General features: G+C 50.7%; 2 protein-coding genes across 6 annotated transcripts in view; one reads left to right on the top strand and one right to left on the bottom strand.

The window, feature by feature from the left end:
- WNT3 (Wnt family member 3) overlaps nt 1-9,899 on the top strand; it is a 47,207-nt gene extending 37,308 nt beyond the window's left edge. The window contains exons 3-5 of one of the 4 annotated variants that reach the window (XM_053892733.1): nt 2,953-3,218; nt 3,920-4,395; nt 8,085-9,899. In XM_053892733.1, coding sequence (XP_053748708.1) covers nt 2,953-3,218; nt 3,920-4,395; nt 8,085-8,313 — 971 coding nt within the window. In that variant the 3' untranslated portion in view covers nt 8,314-9,899. Of the gene's footprint in view, nt 1-2,952; nt 3,219-3,919; nt 4,408-8,084 lie in introns of all 4 variants that reach the window. The other 3 variants (XM_053892734.1, XM_053892736.1, XM_053892735.1) reach the window with 3 other exon arrangements.
- Nucleotides 9,900-14,031: 4,132 nt separating this feature from the next.
- Nucleotides 14,032-20,756, bottom strand: part of NSF (N-ethylmaleimide sensitive factor, vesicle fusing ATPase) — a 147,578-nt gene continuing 140,853 nt past the window's right edge. Inside the window, exons 19-22 of one of the 2 annotated variants that reach the window (XM_053893461.1) lie at nt 19,591-19,704; nt 16,133-16,188; nt 15,873-15,972; nt 14,032-15,674 (exon numbers count right to left, since the gene is read on the bottom strand). In XM_053893461.1, the coding sequence (XP_053749436.1) occupies nt 15,672-15,674; nt 15,873-15,972; nt 16,133-16,188; nt 19,591-19,704 (273 nt within the window). In that variant the 3' untranslated portion in view covers nt 14,032-15,671. The remainder of the gene's footprint in view (nt 15,675-15,872; nt 15,973-16,132; nt 16,189-19,590; nt 19,705-20,756) is intronic. The other variant, XM_019437488.2, reaches the window with a different exon arrangement.

The following is a 20,756-nucleotide window of genomic DNA, read 5'->3' as shown; positions in this document are numbered from 1 at the left end:
ACCCAACTTGACTTCAAACATGACCAAAAGAGAGCGAGCGGTAGGGGGGCAACTGCTCCCAAGAAGGGGACTTTGGGGCTGTGAGTTCTGGGCTGAAGATGGGCAACTCTGAGGAAGGGCAGTGTCCAGGAATGTAGTGACCCCAGCTCGCCTCCAAGGAGCCACCGCTTCCCCCCCCCCCCCCCCCCCCGCAGCAACTTGAACCCTCTGGACCACCACCAGGGCTTTGCCACCCAAATTGGTGAGCCTGGCCCTCCCTCCTTCTACAAAACTGTATTCATAGCCAGAAGGAAAAGGGATCTGAGAGCCAGGTGGATCTGACAGAGAGTGGGTGGCAAGTGGGGGGACGGGCCCCTACATTGAGTGTGTCGTGCCCCCTTTACCTGTGTCTCAAGTGTGCTGAGTCGTCTGACCTACAGGCCATTGTCAAGGGACAGAAGGGCAATTAGGGAATCAATGGATGATGGTTCTGTTTACGCTTCTATTACCAAAGCTAATTATTCCTTGTTTACATAAAAGGTTTGGCCTCTAATTGGGGCCAAGTGGCGGCGGTTTGCATTTCAAACCTGATCTTGCCGGTGTGTCGGTCTCACCGCCTTCCGGTGCCCCACCTCGGGCCAGGGAGCGCTTAATCAAACAGCCTGGCGTCTAGACGCGCTCCCCAAAAGCAAGACTCGCCTTCTGGTTGCTTTGACCCTCTTGGGACATTTGGCAATGAAAATCGGGCCCTTTGAGCTTATTCCCCATTCACGTCCCTGTTTAACGTTTTAAATCGCCGTTGTGGGTTCCGGTACCTGCCCCTTCATCATCCTAAATTGCAAGAGGGCAGTTTTGTGTTGGGCCGGGGCTGGGAGCTGGGTAAGTTGCCCGAAACTCTAGGAATTTGATGAAGCCGAGGAGGGTCTGGGAAAAGGGCCCACGCACGCGCTGGCGCCCAGAGCCCGGGCCGTGAACCGGGTTCGAACCCTGCCCTGGGCTCCACGCTGGCGCGCGGCCCTTGGCCAGCCCCCAAGCCGTGTGGGCCGCCAAGAGTTAATTTCTACCACCTTCCCGCTTGGAGAGCCAGGGTGGCAGGGCCCGGTTCCCCGGGGCGCGCCTCTTCCGCGGAGGCCGAGGCCCACTCCCCACGGTTGGCCGGCCCGGGGACTCGCTCCGCGCGCCCGTGGGGCGGGGGCCGCGGGGGTCGGCGGCCGGAAGGCGACGGGGCCGCGACGGCGGGGCGCGGGCGAGCCGGGGATCGCGTTCCGCGGGCGGGGCGGCGCGGGCGGCCCGGAGGGGCTTAGGCGGCTTGAAAGGGGCCCGAGCGCCGCCCCCCACCGCGCGGCCCGGCCCCGCGCCCGCTGCGGCCGCCGCGCCATTCACACGCCCTCTGGCCATTCGGCGCGGCGCGGGGGCGGGGGGCGCCGCTTCAATGGGGATTTCGCGGGCCGGCGCCGGGGCCGGGGGCGCGGCCCGGCCGCGGGAGCCGCCCGTTGCTACGCGGTGGCGGCCGGCCCGGCGGCCCGGGCCCGGCGGCCGCATTATGCGGGTAATGCGGTGTGACACCGCGCGAACAAAGGCGGATTGAGCGGCCCAGCGGGCCCCGCCGGACGGGGACCGGCACAGCGGGGCTGTCAGCGCCGCTCCCAGGCTAATCCCCGCCCCGCCCCCGCCGCCCCCGCGTCCCCGGGGCTGGGAACCGAGCGCGGCCCGGGGCCCGGGCGCCGCCGCCGCCGCCGCCGCCGCCGCGAGAGGCCGCGGGCCCGGCCGGAAGCGAGGCGCTGGGTCCTCGGCGCCGCCGTCCCCGGGCCGCCAGGGCGGGGGAGGGCGGGGGCTGGAACGGGGGGCGCGGAGAGCGGGGCGGTGGGGCTCGGGCCCCCGGCCTTGGTGGCTCGCGGCCGCGGTCCGCCTGGGCTGCGCGGGCTCGCTGCGCCGGCGGGCGGTCCGTGGAAGCGGGACGGGCGGCTCCTCTGCCGGTGGCCCATGAGGCCACCAGGCTCCCCGCTTGTGGGCGGGGGGTGGGGGGCGGGCGCGATCTCCCTCCGCACTCAGGACGCGAGCCTGGCTCCTAAGCCCGCCCGCGTGGCCTTGGGCAGGTCACCTCCGGTTCTGGGTGCCTCGCCCGCAGGGAGAGAGATAGTTGGACTGTCGTCTCCCAGGCCTTCGCCCCGTGGTGGTCAATGTCTGCATCCGTAAAACAGGCCTATGTTAAGACTTTCTGCCTCGTGGTTAAGAGGATTAAATGAGCTAACGCCCAAGAAGGGCAGAATCTGGTGCATACTGAGAGCTCAAAGGTGGTTATCAGGATAAGGAGGCTAAGGGACACCCCTAAGAATTTCTCTTCTCCCTTCAGGGGACCCTGGGGCGGAACCAAGGGAACTGCCTTGTTTTCTGATCCTCCTGGTGGTGGCGGGCAGAGGGCTCGGGATGCAGGTCACTGCCGTCCTGGTCAGGAAGTCTGGTGACAGAGGGAACTTATACCCGTTTTACAGAGAGGGTAACTGAGGCTCAGAAAAGGAAAGGGTCTGCCCAAGGGCATCCTGACTACGTTTAGGTGGTAGGTTCCCAGGCTGCCCGCCCGCAGACCTCAGGCTCTCTCAGGAGTGGGGGGGCTCAGGCGTGTGCTGTGGTCTCTGGAATTTGGGCAGATGGAAGGCAGGGGGCCTGGGGCTAGGCCAGAGCAGGACTACTTTATCTCTTCAGCAACCTGCCAGAGCTATAGTTCCCACTGCTGTTTTTACCCTGTAGCAGGCGTTGAGGCCCCGAGTTGATCAGTTACTGCCCTGGGCCTCAGTTTGCTCATCTGTAAAGTGGGGGTACCTCAGAGACTGGGCCAAAGGGGGTCGGAAGGGCACCTAGGTTCCTCCCTCTGTCCTCGGGGCCTTCTTCCCGACTGGGGAGGTCGAGGCAGAGAGGCTGCCCCCCCCCCCCCCCCCCCCCCGGGACCCGGCCTGAGCAATGCCCTCCCCGCAGCCACCCGCGAGTCGGCCTTCGTGCACGCCATCGCCTCTGCCGGCGTGGCCTTCGCCGTCACGCGCTCCTGTGCCGAGGGCACCTCCACCATCTGCGGCTGCGACTCGCATCACAAGGGGCCGCCAGGCGAGGGCTGGAAGTGGGGCGGCTGCAGCGAGGACGCCGACTTCGGGGTGCTCGTGTCCCGGGAGTTCGCGGACGCGCGCGAGAACAGGCCGGACGCGCGCTCGGCCATGAACAAGCACAACAACGAGGCGGGCCGCACGGTGAGCTGCGGCCGCCCTCGCCCCGACCCTGCCCGGTACCCCTTTTCGGACCCTGTGCCTGCCCCTCCCGGCTGGCCCCACCCCTGCCCCACCCTACCCTTCTGGTGGTTCTTGTACATGCAGGCTCCCTGCTCTCCTCTTTCCCCCTGGTGGAGCCTGTCACCCCCACGCCCCACAATCACCCCTTCTGTTCACCCTCCGTTCTCCTTGGGCTGTTCCCCTGCGCGCCCGCCCGCCCACCTTCCTCAGGGGTGCGTCAACTCGGGAGTGTGGCGGCCCCGTGGCTCAGGTACCCGCCAGCCCATCCAGTGCACGTGGGCAGCCTGTGCAGGGCTGTGAAGACCGGTGGGCTTGGCTTTGAGTTCAACCTCCACCCCTTCCTCTGGTGGTTTGACCTAGGGCGAGTCACTTACGCTCCCAGCCTCGGTTTCCCCATCTGTTAAACGGGGATCGCAATCCCTATTTCCTGCAGCTTTGAAAAATGGCTGCGATTTCTGCCAATGCTTGGGCTGTGAAGGGGAGGGAGACGATGGTCATCGTTTTTAGGTCCGCACCTCGGTCCCCAATCCGTTGTCTTCCCGGCACCCAGTAGGCACGGAGAAGGCTCCAGGGATGGGGGTGGGCGGGGGCAGAGTGGGAGGGCCTAGGTGTACTCCCAGGTGGGGTCCTTCCGGGGGCCAGCTGCCACTCCTCTTCCCCAGACCATCCTGGACCACATGCACCTCAAGTGCAAGTGCCACGGGCTGTCAGGCAGCTGCGAGGTCAAGACCTGCTGGTGGGCCCAGCCCGACTTCCGCGCCATCGGCGACTTCCTCAAGGACAAGTACGACAGCGCCTCCGAGATGGTGGTGGAGAAGCACCGCGAATCCCGCGGCTGGGTGGAGACCCTCCGCGCCAAGTACGCGCTCTTCAAGCCGCCCACCGAGAGGGACCTGGTCTACTACGAGAACTCCCCCAACTTCTGCGAGCCCAACCCCGAGACGGGCTCCTTTGGCACCAGGGACCGGACTTGCAATGTCACCTCCCATGGCATCGATGGCTGCGACCTGCTCTGCTGTGGCCGCGGCCACAACACGAGGACGGAGAAGCGGAAGGAGAAATGTCACTGCATCTTCCACTGGTGCTGCTACGTGAGCTGTCAGGAGTGCATCCGCATCTACGATGTACACACCTGCAAGTAGGGAGCCAGGTAGGGTGGCGGGGTGGGGAGGGGGGAAGGGAGGGCAGGGGGCAGGGAACTGGATTTGCCCATCGCCTCTTCTCCAGCAGCCTGCTTCTATTCCTGAGTCACCCAAGGCACACAAGCTTCCAGGGACAAATTAGGAAGCCAGGATTTCCCAAGCTTCGGTGGCAATGATCCTTGGACCGCTTTCCTGCGCCGATTGCCCAAAGCACAGATAACAGCGAGAGAGTGCACACAAGGCGGCAAGCAATTGATTAACATTTGTATACAAGTTAGTCACTTATGAGCCAGGTCAGACTTTTGCGTGGCCACTGGCTGTCATTGCTGAGCATCTGTGGCGCCAGAGGAGGGACACTGGGGTTGGAAACCAGGACACCCGACTTCTGGTCCCAGTGTTGCCCTGTTCCAGGAACTCCCTAATTTCCTGTTCTTCCGCTTTCGTGGGTCTCCGTTTCCTTACCGTAAAACAAGGGGGTTAAAATACTTGAAATAGCAGGCCAAAGATCCTCTTTTACCCCCGGGGCAGAGTCATTTTTGCATCCACCTTGAACGGAGAGGGCAAGTTTTTGCACAAGCATAAATCCTACCGACCTGGAGGAGGTGGGTGGGGGGAAGCGGTGTATGTAAGCCCATATCCTGACAGATCTAAAGCTTGGGTGGGGCGGGGGCACTCTGAGCGAGTTTATGGAAGGGGATGGGGAGGAGGAGGGATTCAAGTTCAGAGTGATGGTGGTGAGTAATCAAGGGATCAAAGGCTGGTGGATTATGTTCCCAAGCTTCCCAGAGGTGGCCTGCGTGGGAGACACGCAGGTGCCAGGCCCCTGTGTCCATAGGTCCCCAGCATAGTTCAGGACGGATGGAGGGTGGTCCTAGAGTCTTGGAGGTGGAAGGGCTGAGGCCACTATGCCCCTTCTCCCTCTTCTCTGCCCTGAGAGGGAGCCTAGTCTATAGAGTCATGAGCCCTGGTCCAGCTGCCACTGCTTGCCGGCCGGGGGGACCAAGACAAGAACGTTTTTACAGAGCTGCCTCCTTATCTGCCATCCTCCCCGGAGGTGCTGTGGGGGACCAATGAAAGGACACTGGGGACAGTGCTTGGTTCACTGCAAAGAACTTGCCTGCCTAGATCATCCCCTCACCCCCCTCCCGGGGGCAGGGCAGGAAAGAGCACCCCACCAGGTGATGCAATTCCCCAGAGGGCACTTCAGAGCTGGTGGCGCACGTCTAGGCTGTGTGGGCCTGGGGGCGGGGCCGGGCCTCCCTGAGGCTTGGGGGAACCCAGGTCATGGTCATGGGGAGAGCTCTGGGTGAAGGGGACTCACTCAGCCCATCTGCGAGGCCCCTCCGTGTAGCTCAGGTTACGACCTGGCCGGGACGGAGCCTGGAAAGGCAGCGGGAGGCACTTGGAACTTGGTGGTACTTTCTTGGTGTCTGAGTAAGTGCAGTGTGGCCAGTGGAAAGAGGACAGAGGTGGCTCCAGCCCCATCACGTACCAGCCGTGGAACCCCAAAGCCCAGTGTCCCCATCTGTACAGTGATGGTTGGAGCCTAACATAAGTGTCGTGAGGCTCAAATGAGCCACCAGGGGTGTATGTTTGTCTGAATCTCCTACTAACAGAGAGGGACAGAGGCCATCAGAGAGCCGTGACATGAGGGTGTCTTCATGCTGTGAGATGGTGTCATCACCTGGCCAAGTTTCATTTCTTGCTTCTCATGATAGAAGAGTTAGCAACCGTGAAAGAGCTCACAGGCCCATTGTAGCATGGCCACTATGGCCAGAGGCAACATGGTGTCCCCACCATCAAGCAGGACGTGGCGCTGGCCATTCTGAGAGGGAGCTTTGGGGAAGTCAGAATTTCAGAACACTCACACTGGACATCCGTCTGGCTTACCCATTGCCGGGGTCGGAACACTGAGCCCAGGTCTCTGCCTCCAGGAAGCTTCGTGTGTGGCAACTGCAGAGGCCATAGCAGCAGCAGCCCAGGTCCCATCAGTGGCTCTAGGGGGCTCTAGGGGGTCGTTGGTTCAGACCCGCAGCTGCGTCCCAGCACGTCCCCTCCTCCAGGTGGGCAGCCAAGAAGAGCCATCTGCCAAGCAGAGAAGGAGGTGTCTTGACCCTCAGGCTCCAGAAAATCCCCTGCCTTCCGCCCCTGGGGTTAGTACTGACCCTAAGAGGTATCAGTACATCTTTGGCCCTCTTTTCTCCCATTTCTGAAGTAGGATGGTGTTTTCTCCAGCCTTATAAAAGTGCTACGTAGACACGTTTTCAAGATGCCACATCTAGGTAGATCGGGTCCCCAGGCCCCTCCTCTCCGGTCACTCTGGAGCCCTTGCTCTGGGACGAGTGGAGGACTCTCTCCCAATGTGGTGCCCTTTGAACAAATACTCTACTTGTTGAGTGATTTGGGACGAGCTGTTGAGCTTCTCTGTGCCCTGGCTCCCTCATTTGTGAACTGGGGACAAGAGCCAGTCCCTCACAGGGTCGTCGTACGGCTGTATATACAGGGCCTGGCACATGGTCCGAGGAGGCGGCAAAGATTCCCAGGCTAAGCAGAGCCGACCTCCAAGAGCGACTTCCCCCAGGCCTGCTGCTTGATCAGAAGCCACAGGCCCAAGATTGGCGGAGACCTGGTTATCTCGCCCGTCTTTTCATCCACACTGACACCATGGGCAAGATGGGAACTTTCAAGACAGGCCGGCACGGACATGTGCCCTCCACCCGCTGGGTGGGGAGCGAGCCCCAGTCAAATGGCTTTCTAGCACAGGAAGGCCAGAGATTCCCGGGCCCCCCTGGGTGGGGAAAACATCTTCTCCATTGCTTGTAGCTTGTAGGTCTCATGCTTTACCACTCATTTCCTCCCTTGGCAAGTACCGGGTTTATTCCTTGTTATTCAGATGTTGTGAGCCCAGTAAGCTGGACAGGTCTCTGGACAAGAGTCAGGTGGCCTGGCTGGCCCCAAGTGCTGGATCCGTCACTAACTTGCTGCAAAGCCTTGGACATGTCCCTTTAATCTGGCTGAGCCTCGGTTTCTGCCCCTGGAAAATAATCTTCCCTTGGTCTTGTCAGCTCCCTGAGGAGTGGAGGGTTGATCGGGGATGCCCACGAAAGCGCTTTGGGGCTCAAATCCTTTATGAGATGGAAGTACACAAATGAGTAAGATGTGCACTTTGCTGTTCTCCTGAGAAGGAATTATTCACAGTTAATTAAATAGACGTGCTCCTGTGTGGACGGCTCATCATCAAACTATCAGTGTGACAGGGAAGCACAGGGCACGGGTCCACTCTCGGTGGGAATGGGGCCGGGGGGCTAGACTGGCAGGGTTCCCCCGGTGTCTACACAGGGCAGATTCTTGCAAGAGGACAGCTGCCCACGCCCGGGCTCCCTGCTGCCTGAGCTCCCAGCTAGAAGGTGGGGCAGGTAGGATTTGGATCCACATCGGTGGTGGCTAAAGCCCTACCGTTCCTGTTTAAATCTCGCACCCTTCCTCAGCGGCAGGCCCCAAAAGCAGAGGAGGGCAGGGGGTATGGAAAAGCCACTTAAGTGCCCCCGTTAGCCCCCGGGGCACACGAGAAGTGTCGAGAAGCGTCGAGATCGCCTGTCATCAGCCTCGGATCTCAGCCCCCCAACGGGTGGTTTCTCTGAGAAAGGCATTGCGTCTCTTAATTCTTCCTCTTTGTTTTCCAAAGGGCAGTGGGAACGGGTGAAGTGTGTGGCTGGGCAGATTCACCGAAGTCCCATGGGAAGCAGGACCTGGAGCCGGGCTCAGCCCTCAGCACCAGACAGCAAGGAACCCGGACTGTTGCCAGACGCCCGTGCGGTAAATTACCTGGACCCGAGCCGCCCGCTGACGGGGAGGCCCCCCTCGCGCTCTCTCTTAAGTCTCTCACCCTGCTCTGGATGGTGTGTGGTTTTTAAAGAAGGGGCTTTCTCTTTAGTTCTCTAGGGTCTGATAGGAACGGACCCCAGGCTTCTCTTTGCACATGTTAAAGAAAATAAAAAATGGAAAAAAAAAAAAAAATTCTACTCCGACAGAACAGGCTGGGCTACCGTGAGCTCTCTGCCCGGTGGTGAAGACTTCAGCACGGGCAAGATTCTGTTTCCAGACCGCTCCTTCTGGTGATGCGCCAAGACGCCCGTGAGGTGGGAGTTACGAAGTAGGACAGACCCCTGCAGTCTCCTTTTCTCCGTCTCCTCCTGTGCAAATCTGATGTCCTTCCACATTCTGACAAAAGCCATAGGTTTAGCTAGGATAAAGTGGTAGGGAGGCCCAAGGCGATTGTGGGAGTAGGATTTTGAGTTTTGAAGAACCAGGAGCGCTGGGTGGCCTGGTAAGCTGTTTGAAAAGCAACTGTGTGTTCTGTCTCGTTTTCTCTGTAACCCGGTTCTGCACAAGAGGCTCTTAGGACCTGCAGTCAGAGCCGCTCCCCCTCTTGTTGCCCATTCTGCGGCTTCCACCAGTCACGCGGCACGGTGGGGTTGTTTTGCTTGTTTTGTTTCTGTTGGTTTTCAGAGGATGATGTAAATAGGTTATGTTTCAAGGGGGCCGGCCTTCTGCAGCTCCAGTAGCTTCCTAAAGCAACAAGTGGTACCTTTAGACGGGGCCGTTCAATCCCTCCCAGCCCGGCTCACTGGCAGATTCTCCACAAAAACAAGCCCAGGTAGAGTGGCTGGGAGTCTAGGCCACCTTGGTAGAAGTTAGACAAAGGGTCAGGGAGTGGCGATCTGGTCCCGAAGTTCCAATTTGGTGACTCGTAGATGGGGGGGGGGGGCCGGGGGGGGGGGTGTTAAAAGTCGCTCCTTCGTCTCCTCTCTGAAGCAGACACGTCTTCTGGCCTCCTTTTCTCTCTTTGGCCTGTGTGGGTAAACAGAAGCGCCGAGTTCTTTAACACGCACCCTCCGGCCTCGCCTGCACGCGGACACCGCACCCATCCGCGCAGTTACCAAGGATCAGGGTTGGGTGTCCGAAGCGGGGCGAGCGGTCACTCGGTCCCTCGGGTAAAGCCTCTCACGGCCGAGTTCCCCTCGCTCTATGCTGGTCCTCTGGCGCGTCCTGAAGGAGGCTAGCAGAATGGAGGCAGGCGGATCGGACAGTATGAATCGATGCAGCTGTGTCTTAAGGAGAATCGGGAAGAATAGTCCAGAACAAAGTCGTTTCTTCCTTTTCTCCCTTCTCTCTCTGGTCTGCCTCACGCTGACCTAAGGTTCCGGGGTCTTCCCGCTTGCCCAGGCAGGCTTGCCGCCACCATCTAGAAGCCATGCCCGCCCTCTTGAATCCGCTGGCAACGAGCCCTGATAAAGATCCACACCCCATCCCCTCTCCAGAGAGTCTGAAATGCCCCTCCCCACCTCACCTTAGACTGAAGTTTTAAATCATGTCAACCAGATGATGCTTGCTTTATGTGAGAATTATTTCAGCAGAATGGATACAAATTTTCAAAAACAGTCTTTTCATATCTATGTATTCTATATTAAAAGTGATAAAGTCATGTTTCTGGGGCGTATTCAAGTAGCTGACAAGTAATTATTTAATAATAGTACATTGAGTGCATTGTAATTATTCTTGCCGTAGTCAGGTAATAGTATCCAACAGAAATTTCCTACCAACCTGCTGTATCCAAAGTTTTGTAAAAAGTTGTAGAAGTTGTTGATCTTTTTGATTTTATATTCAAAAAGTCTCTTTTTATAAATATTATTTATTATACAATGTATATACCTTTGAGTTAACTAAGATTATATATTATATAAATATATATATATTTGGAGAAAATATATTTCATCATGCAGTTTTTTTCTGTTAAGTCATTAAAGAGAAGGTAAACAAACTTAAAACGGATACATTGTACCGTGTGTGGAGTTTCCAGATTAATGCTCAGGAGGTCGAGAGTATCCGATTCTGGATGTGCTGGCCTCCACCTGCACCCTTAAGTTAGTGCCCCAAATCAAAGCCATTCCCTCTGCTCTCTAAGCGGGATCATCGGAGACATCAGGGACAGTAGGTCTGATCCACTGCAGGGCTTTCTTACAGGCTTACTTTGCTCTAAGTCAACATCCAACAGATAATTCCCAGTTTTGCAAGTAAGCAGTTGGGCGCTAATGCTTTTCATAGACTCAGGCACCTCCACTGCACAAATTAATGTCACAGACACTCAGAGATGTGGCTCAAGGCCAGCAGACCACGGGGTTGGTTAATCCTTTCCTCACCCATGTTTTCAACTCCATTTATTGGGAAAATAGGATTTGCTCTATTGAAAATGAAACTTGACTGGAAATGGCTCCCCCCGCTGCTAGCTAATCTACAGAAGGGGTAGGTGGGTCAGGAAGATGAAGTGGTGTGCCCTAGCCTCTGGGTGGCCTGGAACAGGTGTCATTTGCAGCTTGCGATGGGGCAGAAAGGACTCCCCAGTGGGCACGCTCTGGGAAGGGCATTCTCTCCTCAAAACGCTGCTTCAAAAGGACTCACCTGAGACTCCCAAGCAATGCTTTCTCAACAGTGAGAGGCTATAACTCGGTTTTATGACAACAGACGATCCTTTGGTCTTCAGACCTACCCATAAAATGTCACCTTCGGTTTATGCAGCACGGCTAAAACGCTTTTGCTTTTTCTTTCTCCTGATTTACCTTTATTAGAAGCAAATCTTACTCATCTCACTGCATAGAAAAACATAAAAATAAAGCGGTCTGCCCTGTGTGGTGGCGATGGGCTGTCTCGTGCTACAATTCAGACCTCTAACCTTCGATTAGGAATGGCTACTACAAGTTCATGAATTTTACTGTGCCCGTTACGCGTCTTTATTTAGTCCCTGAAAAGCTTAAACCACAAAAATGGTGGTATCGGCGGCACAAGAAATCGGACGTGCAAAGTATACGGAAATCTCTGTATCTTACAGCCCTGCTCATCTTGTACTTTAACTTTGACAGAAAGCCAATACTCATCTACCCCAGCATTCTGGGTAGTTGTTTTTTTTTTTTTTTTTTAACCTAGAAGATTGCCAAATATTTAAATGGTCCCTATTCATACTTACCAAGGCCATTTGTAATCCTTTCTATGATTAATCATATACTATGATTAAAGAGAACACAGTTTATTGCAGTGCTTGAACGTTCAGTTTCCCCATAAGTATAAATACTAATAAACATCTAAAAACAAGAGGAAGTTTTAAAAAAATAAAGATCCAAGGGGCGCCTGGGTGGCTCAGTCGGCTAAGCGTCCGACTCTTGATTTCGGCTCAGGTCATGATCTCACAGCTCTGTGAGACAGTGCAGAGCCTGCTTGGGGTTCTCTCTCGCGCCCTCTCTTTCTGCCCCTCCCCCCACTCGTGCGCTCTCTCTCAAAATAAATAAACTTTAAAAAAAATCTTTGGGCCACCTGGGTGGCTCAGTCAGCTGAGTGTCCGACTTCAGCTCAGATCATGATCTCACGGCTTGTGGGTTTAAGCCCCATGTTGGGCTCTGTGCTGACAGCTCAGAGCCTGGAGCCTGCTTTAGATTTTGTGTCTCCATTTCTCTCTCTCTCTGCCCCTCCCCTGCTTGCGCGCTCGCTCTCTCTCTCTCTCTCTCTCTCTCTCAAAAATAAATATTAAAAAAAATTTTAACCTTTAAAAAAAAAAGATCTGAAAGAGACAATATAATGAGATTCCTTTCAAAGCAGTATTTTACGAAAAAAGGGAAGAAAATGTGTGCATTCAAGGCTGAGGGGAAGAAGAACAAATAAAGGCAAAGGAAAGGCAGAGAAAAGCAGGGGAGAGATGGTGGTGAGGCTATTCTAGGTGCATCCAGTGATGGTATCCAATGGTCCAGTGGTAGATCCAGGCCACCCTGGGTATGTGGACGGACACGTAAGCTGTAGGTGATCTACATACACACAGGTGAAGTTAATGCAGCAAAATTTATGGTTACTCCGCTGTCATCATTTCTCTTAGCTTAACAGAGAACTTTCTAGGAGGCAAAGAGTTACCTTACCATTAATCTTAAATTCCCCAAATAGTGGGACAAAGTCAGTTGTGTGGAGAGACCGTATGCTGGGAAAATTTCAAACATGAGTCCTCCTTGCAAATTCTGTCTTCACGGCTCGGGATTCTTGCCCCTCACAGGTGCTCTGTGCTGCATTGTAAGGCCACATTGTCCGCACAGCACACGGCCTCTGTGGGCGCAACTCCAGGGCCCAGTCTCAGCACCGCTTGCCAGTGGAGGAGAAACTTAGATCATTTTGCAGCAACTTCTGAAATTTACATGCGTTTTTGAACTTTCATCCACACCTTCCCCAGTGTCGTCTTTGACGAGGCTTCTGAATCAAGCGGCCGGGCGAGGAACATGAAATCTTGCTTTCACCTTTTGTGCTTGGGCTGGGCTGGTTGTTGATCGCTGACTCGGTGCTTCAACAAGTCTGTTAACCAGGACTTCGTGATTTACACACTCGAATCTACTCCATGCCTTGCTGTGGAAACTTAAAGCGGAGGCTGTTCACTGCAGGTTTTGGGACATGAAAAGACAGCCTTAAGGCAAACCATGTTTCAGATTTCAGCCACCATTATGGTTTTTCTGTTATATATTTTTAAAGGTATTTGAGTGAAGATGTACAAATAACAGAAAGGAGGAGATAGCCTTTTTTTGAAGTTTTAATTACATTTTCTGACAAAAACTAGCCTGTTCACAGTGGATCCATATGTGAAGAAACCCAAGGCAGCAGCTGGCTGCAGTCTCCTTTGCTTTGTCACTAAGCCTGTGACCTCAGACGCTCTCTTGCTCTGCCCATTACAGTTCTGGGATAACTTCAAGACCCCACCTTCTCGAGGCTACACAGGGACCAGGGTGGCCTAGGGTCCTCCTAGGAGGTATAGACAACTCCTGGCGAGCTGATCCTGCTGTCAGAGAGGCTCTGAAACTGACCTCTTCCCACTGAGCCTTGCTGATTCTCTGAGCTGCCTTTCATCTTAGCCTGGTCCACCTCTGAAGATTGGGCTTTTAGACTAAGAGATCCTATAGCTCAGAAAAATGAAAAAGGATGCAGGATTCCAAAATGAAACGGGTGAAGAAATCCCACTGAGAGTGTCTGAATCCCTTGGTTTGTGCATTTCACAGGAAGGAGTAATTCTGCGAAACAATTTTCTTTTCTGGAGTATTCCTAACCCATTTATAGCTTTGGTATAACTTGTTTTTTAATAAGGTGCAAATAAGTAAAATAAGTATGGAGGTTCTTGTTGCGCATTAACATCTGAAAATATGCTAGTGATCTATTTTTCTTTTTAAATGACTACACTTCCCTAAATAGTGAAAATCAGTTTTTTTTAAATGTTTATTTTTAAGAGAGAGAGAGAGAGAGAGAGCAAGCAGGGGAAGGGCGGAGAGAGAGGGAGACACAGAATCGGAAGCAGCTCCAGGCTCTGAGCTGTCAGGACAGAGCCCAAGGCAGGGCTCGAACTCACAAACCGTGAGATCATGACCTGAGCTGAAGTCGGACGCTTAACCAACTGAGCCCACCCAGGTGCCCCAAACCAGAGATGTTTAAATAAAAACAATCCATCTCCTTAGACTAGTTGTAACAAAGCAAGGAGGGGCTCTTCTGAGCCCCCTCTTCTTCACACATTCCTATCAGTCATACACACTGTTTCATACAAAATACTGGTCTACAGAATGTTTTAAAGTATAGATATTCTTTATTGCATTCCTTCATTTGCATTAAACAATATATTTATATTTTTCAATATAGTTTTGGACAAAACACTAAGAAATCAACCTCATTTAACAAGAGACATAAGTTAATACAATGTGTGCTGCTTTCACAGGAAGAGAAAAGAGGCAAGCTGTAAAACAGATAAGGGAATCCAAGATACTGGCCACCGGGAATCACAGAATTTCACAATACAATCCACTTTTTAAAAAGCCACAAAATAAGCTAGGGATGAAAACCCAAAACAAGATAGATATGACACTGAAGTCAACCAAAAATACATACATGGCAAGATCTGGAGACAATTTGCCTTCTACCACGGGGACAAATGACAGAGCTACACCCAAGTGCCACTGTGGCAACAAGTCCCTGGGCGGCACAAAGCCCCTTCAGATGGCTTCTGATTGCCTGTCCCTGCGTTTTAAGCAGCAGTGGGGAGAGAGTGGCCTGCTCTGTAAGTCTCATCACAAATATGATGACCTAATTAATTCCTTTTGACTCCGTTATAAGACAAACCACGGGCTCTCCTTCCCTTTGGAAGAAGAGTGTAGAGGGTAAAGGAAATGTGTTAAATGTACTGGAATGGATGTTAAAAGACTCAGAGGGCAAGGGCTAGAAAACAGTGTCTTCTGGAGAAAAGTGTTTTATTTAACAGATGCTAGAGAGTACAGATGGTTTAAAATAAAGGAAGGATAAATTCTAAGTTGTTAAGCTAAGGATACTAATAAGCCTTTAATATTACAAAGAATTGTCCCATTTAGAATTGGACACTAGTAACGTGCTGAAAGTTTATAAATGATTTTATTGTAACGACTCCTTTCTATTTAGGGGTGTACGCTTTTTCCACATGGGTCTTTAACAAGTCTTGAACAACAAGCTACCCAGCGGTAACGGTTAGCAGATCTCTTAACCACAGAGCAAGTCAGTAACATTGAGGATATGCCACGGCCAACACGGTAATAATCAGACTTCCTATTAAGAAAGATCTTTTGACTGCAACTTGGAAACATCTCTGAAAATGATTGAGAACAGCATTTCGAAATTCAAAGCCCTGTTCCTTCAGGCAAAGATAACCACCAGTTTTCTGGGAGAACCTAAACCAAATACCCAAGTACCTTTAGTGTTAGCACAGGGGAGTTGTAAGATAATCCCTTTGAACCCACACTTCCAGTCACTCTTCCTGGTTTACATCTAGAAAGTCTTCCTTCTAAGAAGCCAAGTGTTGTCTTGGAACATTGTTACGTTTACTGAGAGGGTTGGGTGGCGATGGCGGTGGGGAGCTTAAAACGTGTAGTGTTCACAAGTGTAGTACATCGCCCGCACTTAAAGACCGAGGAAGAAGAAATCATCTTAGCTTGCACAGAAAGGTAAGCACAGCATTCTAAAGCGAATTTGTACCTTCCACAAAACAGCAGAATATCTGAGTAAGCACAAGGGAGGGAGTTTTATTGCACTAATCATGCAGAGTGAGCACGTGTTAAAGGTAGGGACTGTTTCACTTTGTCCAGGATCTTGAGTTGAGTGAAGATCCCAGGCCATCTTCACCTTGGTCACTTCCTTTGGTCACTGTGTGTGTGCAAAGAGTCCGTTTTCAAAGTCAAGGGGGCTACTGAGAAAGAAATACCCAAAAGAAACAAACAAAAAACCAGATGAGGGTCTACAAAAAACCATGCGTCACAAAATCACTAAAAGCTTCTTAATGGTTTTTCTACGTTTTTCACTATGCATTTGCTATTAGATAAGCATTTCACAAAAGAAAACGGTCATAGCCCCATGCATTTAAAAGCAGGCTCCAATAAATATGTACCATTGAGTTTTTTCCTGCATTGTGACAAGGAAGTTTTGCGAAGCAGGACAAGGAGAACAAACCAACAGAACAACCAATTTCCTTGCTTGGTCTCTCAGGCCTACAACACAGTGAAGAACTCTAATAAATGGAAACAAAGTTGTCCAAGAAAGGTTGAGAATTCAAATTTATACGCACTGTAGAGCAAGTCTTAGAACAGGCAGTGGAATTTAACAGAGTGGTAAGTCTGGCTGACGGTCTTAAGTGTTGCATGTACTTACGCTCCTTCTTCTCTTAAGAGGGCCAAGAATTTTCTCACACGGTATTCGGGATCCATCTAAACACAACAGAAGAAATAAAGAAGATGGGTTAATGGTACCTTCTAATAACTATGCACTTCACGCCAAGGAAATGCGTGGTTTCATACTTCCTCCAGCGCTCTGCTGAGTCACAGAAATGTGTTAACCTGCCCCCTGACCAGCATTCTGACACACAGCGAAGCCGATGACCTCATTCCAGAGGAGTGAGCGGGATTTCCAAGCAGACAATTGCTGGGCATGGGGTTCCAAATGACCCAGCTGGTCATTCCCAGGCACCTCAGCTGAGTGTCCCGTTAGCTGGCACTGTGTAAGAGGACACGTGTGAGAGCAGACAGTGGCCACTCTTGGGGGTCAAAGGGCATCCAAGTCATAGAACTTATTATGCAAGGTATATAAAACTGAGACCAAAAAAACCAAAATTAAATTTAAAAAAAAAAAAAGGTGAGACCAAACTTAAAACCAATTGAGGGTGACTAAAAAGTAGCCTACCATCTATTCACGATTGACACGTTAGCTTTTCTTAGCCTTGGTCTCCCTCGCACAGTTTCTTCTTTGCGATTAATTAAAAAAAATTGTGCTGAAAGTAAAAGAAGGAAGAGTGGGGCTGACTCCCCTAACGCGACGCCTGGATAATCTGGGTCTCCCCTGACAGAAAAGCATCACGCATGGGGCGGCTGGCTGGCTCAGTCAATGGAGCATACAACTCTTGATCTCCGGGTTGTGGGTTCGAGCCCTGCACTGGGTGCAGAGATTACTTAAAAATAGTATCTTTAAAAAAAAAAAAAAAAAAAAAAAAGGCATCATGAGTCCAGGTGAAGATAGAGGAGTTTTGGTTCGGGGGCTAGATTTAGGTTATTACTATTGCTCTCTATTCATTTTCCTTTTATATTCATATTTACTCATTTGTTTAAATATATTTTGTTCCCAGTGGTCAGCCAGAGATGTTATCTAAAAAAATGATGATTGAAAACATCTTTAATTCCTTAAGATGAATTTTTATTGTGAGAAACATGCCTAACTTTTAAAAAATGCTCCCGGGCAGGCGTCTGTTTCCCCAGAGGGAACTCCCTGCCCTCCAGGAGTAGCTTTCAAACGGCGGTGCGGCTGTGCAGAAAGGTACAATTGGATCCCTCCAACCACAGTTTTGTTTTTTCTTTTTTTAAGATGTCTTCTCTTCTATCCCCAGAAAAACATCCAACAGAAGTTTCAAATGTATCAAAGTTAAGAGGTCAGACTACAAAGGACTAAGAAAAAGAACGAAGAACTAACAAAAGAAACATTTTCCCTCTTTGGGAATAGAATTACATATGAATCAATTGTCAAGTTCTTTAAAAAAATGGAACTGGCTGGAGCTCAGCTGTAGTCCGTACTTGCAGGTCTTTGCCCATTAAATATATTTAATATGTGTGAGCAACGACTTACTGACTTGCCTGTAGCTATGGAATTAAAAGTCAAGAGAAAGGGAGGAAAAAAGTAATCTAGATAAATGACTTTATTCCCTCAGGTGACATCCAGTCAGAGCAGATACTCAGCACTGTGCAAGTTTTAACAGAATCGTGTGGAGTGAACAGAGAGGTAACATGACTTATATTCTGCTCAACTACATGCCTCTTCACTTAGGCTCAGTCTCTCTAAGGCAGATCTAAAGAGAATTCACTCAGCTGCACGAAATCCATTTGACATGAAGGGGTTCAAACTCAGAGGCCTCTGAAGTGTCAGTCGCTGAAGATTAGGCCCGAGTGCCCCACTCTCACTTTCTGCCCCACATACATAGAGGCATTAAGGTGATCACTGACCTGCAGGCATCAAAGGAAGAAGGGGTAGGGACTGGAGAGAAAAACCCACATAGTTTCTTCTCTGCAATTATTGAAAAAAATTATGCTGAAACCAAAAAAAAAAAAAAAAAAAAAAAGAAGAAGAAGAAGAGTAGAGCTGACTATCTTGACAGATTTATCTTTACCCAAGGAAAGAGCTAATACATCTGTATATGCACCTTTACCAAGAAGAAGCCTGAGCAAAGTGATTAGCCTGTAACTTTAATTTACCGCTCACCATGGAAAATAAATACATTTCAGTCTGGCTGAAAGTTCAATAGATTAAACTTTAGGTTTCTCAGAGCCACAATTTTGTTTTCAAATAGATGGGCCAGCAAAGATTAAAAAAAGGCTTCACTTCATGTTCTCAATTTGTTATTGGTCCAAGAGCCTATTTCAGGTGTCGCCGTGAAACTCAGACCTCCCCCCCGCCACCCACTGCTCCCATTGAGTGAAAGGCAGGACTGAGCAGCGGCAAACCATGCCAACAGTGCAGCCGGTGTGTCCACCGATAACCTGGGATGGACCCATCTGATGACAGTTTGATGAGCGCCCTACTGTGTGTCCGGCTCTGTTCTAGGCACTGTGGATTCAAATAGTGAGTGATCGCCAAGATCCCTGAACTCACAGAACTTGTAGAAGTACATTTATTATCTAACCAGTATGGCAGATAAGGACAGAAGACACAGGACGGGCACATGCAGGGTGGAGTCCCCAAAAGTAGATGTGCGAAAGTCCCGGAGAAATTTCATCTGTCTTTGTCCGGGTACTAGCCTAGGGCTCAGTTTTCTATGTGATCCTGGATGCTTTAACTCTACAGTAGTTTGCATGAAATTTCTAGGAGCCCAGCCAGGGGGAAATATATAGAGCCTAAGTCGATTCTGTACAATTCAATTAACATGTCCCTTAAAACAGTCTCCCAGGCCCCTTTTGGTGTAATGCACAGTAGCTTCTGGACCTCTGATGAACAACACCATCTTCCTTCCATCAGTAATCGGCTGTGTGATCTTGGATAACTCCTCACCACCTGTGGGACACTCAGTACCCTCATCTCTAAAACGGGGGGTGGGGGGTGGGGAGGAACAGCAAAGCAATTGCCCTTCAAAGCCCTTTCTAGTTCTAAGATCTAATGACTCCCGAAGTTAAAATTGAAAGTAACTTCATAATCTTTTCTTCTATTTCTGAATTTTAAGAAGAAAGAAAAGTACCAATAAGTTATTGCTGGTCTCAGAAGCAGGCTACTAATAGCAACTTGAGTTCAGAAAGAAGAGAATTATGACAAATTATTCAAAACCCTGTAAAGGTGGGGTGCCTGGGTGGCTCAGTCAGTTAAGCGTCTGACTTCAGCTCAGGTCATCATCTCACAGATTGTGAGTTCCAGCCCCACATCGGGCTCTGTGCAGACAGTCCAGAGCCTGGAGGCTGCTTCAGATTCTGTGTCTTCCTCGCTCTCTGTCCCTCCCCCACTCATGCTCTGTCTCTCTCTCTCTCTCTCTCAAAAATAAATAAACATTAAAACAATTAAAACCTTAGTAAAGGAAATATAAAACCTTTTGGTATATCATGAAGCTGTGTCTGAATCACACAGAGAATGAAGCATCTTACCTGTAGCGACATCTCGATCAACATTAGTAACTTCTTGATTCCTATCCAAACCTTCTTCCCTTTGACTTGCTGTGAAATTGTGGTACGTTCCTTATCTTTGAAGTTGCCCAAAAGCTACAAAAGCAATAAAAATAACGAAAGCACTTTGAGAGTAAGTTAATTATAACAACATTAGTTAACAGTCACATTTATCCCTAAAAGAAGAGTGGTAAGAGCTACCTGACTGGTTTAAGTTGACAGGATTTTATCATATTTTATTTTATTTTTTTTTAAATGTTTATTTATTTTTGAGTGAGACAGAGCATGAGCGGGGAGGGACACAGAGAGAAGGAGACACAGAATCTGAAACAGGCTCCAGGCTCTGAGCTGTCAGCACAGAGCCTGACATGGGGCTCAAACTCAGAATGGTGAGATCATGACCTGAGCCGAAGTCAGACGCTTAACTGACTGAGCCACCCAGGCGCCCCGGATTTTATCATATTTTAAACTCCAAACTGACCTTCCTAACCCATTAGGTAAAATTATGAAAGTGAAAGCTGGTATCCTAAATCCTGTTTTCCTATAGAAAACTGTGGGTTTTCTATAGGGGCTGTTTTCTGGCTGTGGGGGAAAAAAAAAAAACTCCAACCAACCCATAATAAATATCAGTTACAATTTTTGAGTAAATTTTTTTTTAACATTTTTTAACATTTATTTATTATCGAAAGACAGAGACAGAGCGTGAGCGGAGGAGGGGCAGAGAGAGAGGGAGAGAGAATCTGAAGCAGGCTCCAGGCTCTGAACTATCAGCATAAAGCCCGACGCAGGGCTCGAACTCACAAACTGCGAGATGATGACCTGAGCCAAAGTCGGACGCTTAAGTGACTGAGCCACCCAGGCACCCCTATATCAGTTACAATTTTTAACATGTGTCAAAGCAGAGACTAAATTTAATTCTTAACCAACCTCGACACCAGAGCTGCTCACATAGGTAATCTGGAGACATTTATCATATAGAGAATTTCTATTTTGCTGGGAGTACGCCCCAACCACATGGGTCTTGCGGAGTTCAAGAAGCTTTTACCACTGCTGAACAAATCACTAGGTAACATTTTTTTCACAGATCTCATCAAGTCATTTGTGTACACTGATATTAACCAAAAGTTTTAATGAAGAATATAGTTTTT

This window comes from Panthera pardus, unplaced genomic scaffold (genome assembly GCF_024362965.1).
Source record: "Panthera pardus isolate Hobbes unplaced genomic scaffold, ASM2436296v1 HiC_scaffold_3, whole genome shotgun sequence".
Classification (NCBI taxonomy): domain Eukaryota; kingdom Metazoa; phylum Chordata; class Mammalia; order Carnivora; family Felidae; genus Panthera; species Panthera pardus.
The sequence above is the reverse complement of the archived record's forward strand: the minus strand, read 5'-3'. Positions and strand labels throughout refer to the sequence as shown.